This window comes from Myotis brandtii, unplaced genomic scaffold, assembly GCF_000412655.1.
Source record: "Myotis brandtii unplaced genomic scaffold, ASM41265v1 scaffold621, whole genome shotgun sequence".
In the NCBI taxonomy this organism is placed as follows: Eukaryota; Metazoa; Chordata; class Mammalia; order Chiroptera; family Vespertilionidae; genus Myotis; species Myotis brandtii.
The window spans coordinates 1888805-1894688 of NW_005370372.1; the positions used below are offsets into that span (position 1 = coordinate 1888805).

General features: G+C 38.5%; 1 protein-coding gene across 1 annotated transcript in view; it reads left to right on the forward strand.

Annotated features, from left to right (window-relative positions):
- The window catches only part of SEMA3E (sema domain, immunoglobulin domain (Ig), short basic domain, secreted, (semaphorin) 3E), a 221242-nt gene that overhangs the window by 134609 nt on the left and 80749 nt on the right, over positions 1–5884 (forward strand). The window contains exons 3-4 of the mRNA XM_005880034.2: positions 871–930; positions 3594–3713. Coding sequence (XP_005880096.1) covers positions 871–930; positions 3594–3713 — 180 coding nt within the window. The remainder of the gene's footprint in view (positions 1–870; positions 931–3593; positions 3714–5884) is intronic.

A 5884-nucleotide genomic window follows, 5' to 3' on the forward strand; every position in this document is an offset into this window, starting at 1 on the left:
AACCTCCTTATCCGCCCTGCTCTGTGCATGACGGGGCGGCGCCCCTACTCCCCAATCGGCCCTGCTCTGAGCCTGACCAGGGGCTGCACTTAGGGATTGGGCCTGCCCTCTGCCACCCGGGAGCAGGCCTAAGCCAGCAGGTCGTTATCTCCTGAGGGGTCCCAGACTGCCAGGGGGCACAGGCCGGGCTGGGGGACCCCCCTCCCCCGCCCCCCGAGTGCACAAATTTTTGTGCACTGGGCCTCTAGTTGTAGATAAAAAGAGAAATGGGTGATGTGTTCTCTCTTCAAGGAAGAGAAGAATAAATTTGAAATACAGTGAAAAAAATACCTGAATCCAGTGGGAAACGGGTAGAGTTAATGTTTTAAAAAGTAAAGACCTGCAAGTAGTGTATTAGGCGATACGTTATAAATAAGTAGGGTCGTTAATCCTTTAATCCTTTCATGCAGCAACTGTTACTGAGTCCAGCACACACCAAGTCCAGGGCCAAGTGGTAAAAATGCAAAGGGAACTCATGGCGGTGCCTGACTTAAAGGGACAGACGGGTTTAGGAGGCAGACTGGACTGCAGATGTTATGTGAGGTAGGTTAGGTACAGAGCAGGCTGCTTGAAGTGGGTGCCGTCACTGAAGGACTGAGACATGAGGTGAACCTTCAAACAGTTAAAAATAATAGTTTAGCATGACATGAAAGCTCAATGATAAGTTTCTTTATTATGCAAATAATGATGTAAAGGAGATTGTCTTGTTTTATCCTTTCAGAAAATAGAACAAAACGAAAATGTGTGAAATTGCAGAAAAAAGGAAATGGTTTTTTAGTGTGGTTTATTTTTATATGCAGTTGCATAATAGTACATTATCTTTTCTTTCAGATACACTGGCCCAGTACAGCACAAAAAATAGAAGAATGCATAATGAAAGGAAAGGATGCAGTAAGTATTATTCATTACAAATTAAGTAAATCATCAATTATGTCTCTCATCAATCACAAAAGACTGAATCCCTAACTTTTTATTTGCTTTAAAAATTATATATGCTATTTATTCTCAAGAATATATATACAAACATATATACATATATTATATACAATATATATGTATATACAATATTTAAAAATTAATTTCAATGTAGAATTAGAATAAAAGGAGTTGAGATGCCATCCCTAACTTCGTTTTTATTTTGTTTTATTATATTAATCAACTCAGATTTATAAATTCCTTATACTGATGTTTATTTCCTATGTATTTGGGGAAAATACAATTGTAGGTAGTGTTTTAATTTGAGGAAAAACGAAGCACCCTCTGTGAGATTTCATTTCCCTTTGTTTAGTAAATTAGAAACATGCAGAAAAAAAAGGAGAAAGAAAAAATAGTTTGAAGAAAGAAGGCAAAAGCAGTAAACATGCCTTACATATTTCACATATTGTTGAAGGGTCTCTCCTGCTTACAGATTCAGCATTCCACTTCCCCACAGCCTCTCTGCGGTGCGTGAGTGAGAAAGCGTGAGGGCAGCACCATCCCTGTCAGAGTTGGGAGCACACTAACACATGAGTGAAGGAGTGACCTTCACCTGCTCAGCGTAGCTGGCCAATGACACCATGCACATCTTTGGAGAAAGGCATGCACACCTCCTTTTGAAAGTTAGCTTATCCTGTTTTTCAGGAAGAAAGCAAAATACCATGTAAAAGACTCACACACATTATGCCAACTCGATTCTCTGTAGTAATGGGGTCCCAGCCAAGGAATGAGTCAAGACATTCTTGCTGCCTTGGTCCTCAGTGTGATGCTGATGAATTGAACACACGCTAAGGCTATGTCAATCTAAGCCCGGCTGAGCCAAAATGTGGGCTAAATGGCTCAATCAAGATGTGTCTGTGTTTCAACAGATGAAAAGCAGGCACTTATAGCAATACTAGAGGCCCGGTGCATGAATTCCAGCATGGGTGGGGTCCCTAGGCCTGGCCGGCAATCAGGGCCTATCAGGGCTGTCTCACCCAGTCCTGATTGGGGCCAGGCCAATTGGGGCCTGTCAGCCTGGGGGAGGGACCGCAGGAGGATGGCCGGTGGTGAGGAGGGACCAGGGGATGTTGGCTGTGGGAGCACACTGACCACCAGGGTTTTAATGTTTTAATCTGCGTTGGGCGTCTGCCCCCTGGCAGTCAGTGGGCATCATAGGGACTGGTCGACCAGTCATTCTGGTCCCTCAGCCGTAACAGTCGCTTAGGCTTTTATATATATAGATGAGACTAGAATATTTTCTCCACGTCTGGGGGAAAATACATTTTTCCACTATATGGGTCACCCATAGAATAAAATGCTACATGAGTGGGAAATTGAAGAAATAAATATGTGCCCTGGGTAATCAGTTCAGTAATGCCATAACCTGAATCATTTATGGTGAGATGGTTCTGCTGGCTTTTTATCCTAACAGTATTTTATCAGAGCCTTTAAAGCCACAGTCTGTCCTCACAAAATATTCTCTCTACTGATTATTGCATTATTGCATGTATCAATGTCAAAATAATATTTACCATTTAAAGGTTTGGTATTTCTCTAATAATTTGTTTTAAATGAAGTAACAATACCTAATTTGCCAACAAGGTGTTTGCTAGAATTAATTTAGCCGAATTGGTTTGAAGCAATTTTAAATATTTTTCCATTGAGCTTACTGATCATAAAACTCTCCTAGTGATTGTGTATTAAAACTTTGTTAAGTGTAATATGTATTCGATACTGTGTTTGATTAACTGGGGAATACAAAGATGTGTAAAATAAACATTCTGTTCTTAAAAACCTTCCAGTTGATTACCAGTGAGACAAACGAGTTCTTGGGCCAAATGTGGCCTGCCATAAATAAAGTTTTATTAGAACATAGGCATCCACACTCATTTGTGTATTGTCTATGTTTGCTTTCATGCTGTAACTGCAGAGATAAGTAGTTGCAACCACAATGTAAGTAGTAGAGATCAGATCCCCATTGAACTAAATATGTCCACTGTATGATCCTTTGTAGAAAAAGTTTCCTGATCCCTCAACTATGCTCTTATTGTAATCGCTATAAATTGTTATTTTTATTGGCTAGTTTTCTATCTATTTACTTGGAAATTCTCTATTAAAGTGCCTTATGTAAATTAATGTTTGAAGATATGATTTATTTCCCCAAATTAAAACTCTGTAAATGCTCTAAAGTCTGTATGCGTAAAGACGCTTTTTCTAATTATTGGTTTTCTGACTTTATGCTGATTCATTGTTTATATGTACTTTCAGACTAACTTAATTACTTGGTGGAACATATTCAAACTTCACGCTTGAATAAATTTCCGAACAGTGCTTTTTTAAAATTTCTCAGTGCGTACTAGAATTCATGAAAATAATTCACTCCCATTACTAAATGGAAGTCCTACATCGCTGCTAACAAAAATGCGCATCCATCACCCAGGTCTCTTCTTCCTCTGCTCCTTGTCCTTTTTTCATCTGCACCTTTTGCCTCCTCTAGCCAGGGAAGACTTAAATTCCTGGGGTTAGGAAACACAAAAATAAAAAAAGGGGTAAACATTTTTATTCCACTAACCATTTCTTCTTTTTTTCTGCTCTAGAGTGAATGTGCAAATTATGTTCGGGTTTTGCATCACTACAACAGGACACACCTCCTGACCTGTGGCACCGGAGCTTTCGACCCACTTTGCGCCTTCATCAGAGTTGGGTACCATATGGAGGTAAGATGATTTCATTTACTGTTGTCAATAAAAATAATGATGAGAAGTATTTGTTTTCAATGAAAAGTTGTGGGATTTCCTTTGATGAAAGAGAAAGGCATTTTAGGAAATACTTATTCTGTTTGCTTGAGTCAGAGAAATAATCGCTCAGGGTCTTTAAAATTGTTGTCAGCTGTAAAATTTGTGAGCCAGTTAATTCTTAATGTATTCACTCACTGAACAATTTCATTTCCTTAATTTTCCCAATTAAAAGTATTTCTTAATATGAAACTATGTTCTCTATTGTGTTCTTATATAATTTTTATTAATGTAACCACCAAACTGGAATGAACATATATATAGATTTATATATGCATGTACATATAAATAAATTTATAAAAGTACAATTACTACACATAGTATTTTATAAAGGACATGCAAGTACTTGTTGGTTCTGTAATTGTTCCTTCGTCAAGTGCGGTAGGGAGGTGGAATTGGAGGTAGGGAGAGATTGCAAACTGATAAATTAAGAATGAGTGGGTGAGAGCTATATGTCTCATTTCCCACACCCCATCACTAGGCTTGTTAGTAAACAAAAATAGGTTGAAATATAACCTATCTTAACAAACTGGGTAAGCTCTCAAGTTTCATTTATTCTAGGCACAATTTCAAACACCTTACATCACAGTTCCACTCTGAAGCATATTAAACAATATTCCAATATCAGAATCTGCTTTGTCCTTTCATCTAGGACAAAAGGCAGAATCCTGCATTAGGATGTGACACAGATAAAGCAGCGCTCTACGTATTCTGTAGCTGAGCAGCTGGACGCTCTTGATTCTCATATCCCAATTATGAGAGGGCAGCTCTGACTATAAATATGGGGTATCTCCAAAAATGTATACACACACTTTGAATAAGTATAAAAGCAGTGTTCATTAAAATACATTTATTTTAAAAATTGAGCCATCAGCTATTAAAATATATATACACTTTTGGGACACCCTGTATTTTCAGCCAGTGCATATAAAGCACAACATTCATTTCTCTAGAGAAAAATTATTTCTGATATTTCCTTTAGTAGTGAACACTCAGGTGCACATATAATTAACAATATTTGAAGTGCTTGCTCTAAGCTGCCTCTGAAGAGTGCCCTGATTGAGGTGCTTCATCTGTTAAGTGTCCTTGTAGGCCGGTTTTTGATTAGCATATTTTAAATGTTAACTAACCCCCCGCTAGTGATAGATTAAAGTTAAGTAGCATGCACAAACACATCACAGTGCATTTACTAAATTACTTTAAAGAGACAGTGCAGATAATATAATAGGAAACTTTAGCTGAAGATATAGAAGGAAAGTGGGTCCAGTGCAGTCAGAATATTTAAACATAAACAAATATACAAAGAATACATATGCATGTACATATATATATATATATATATATATATGAGTATACACATGGATATACATATACATATGTAATATATATATATAATACATATATACAAAGTCAACATGTATACATCGTAGTGCAGATCTACTGGAAAAAAAATCCTCTCAGTTTTTATTTATCTGAAAAAGCCTTTATTTTATCTTTATCTTTGAAGGAAATTTTCTCTGGATATAGAATTCTGGGGTAACATTTTTTTTCTTTCAGCATCTAAAAATGTTTATTGTCCTCTAATCTCTTCCTAGTGTGAATTCAGGTTTCATAAATATCCCCCCTGAAGAGGAGAAAGAGGGAATGAGGCAGAAATATTATTTAAAATAATGACTATATACTGGAAATACTGATTCTGTTTGCTTGAGTCAAAGAAATATACACACACTAGAGGCTTGATGTATGAAATTTGTGCAAGAGTAGGCCTTCCTTCCCCCAGCTACTGGCACCGGCTTCCCTCTGGCACCTGGACCCGGGTTTGTCCAGAAGGTCATCTGAAAGGAAATCTGGTCTAATTAGCATGCTACGCTTTTATATATATACTAGGGGCCCGGTGCACAAAAATTTGTGCACTGGGGAGGGGGTTCCCTCAGCCCAGCTTGCCCCCTATCACATACTGGGAGCCCTAGGGGATGTCCTACTACCTGCTCCCTGCTCCCCTTGGGAAGCGGGCCTAAGCCGCAGTCTGGCCTCCCTTTGTGGAAGGCGACCGGGCTGATCAGGGGAAGGCACCAGCCCCATCACCGCACTGT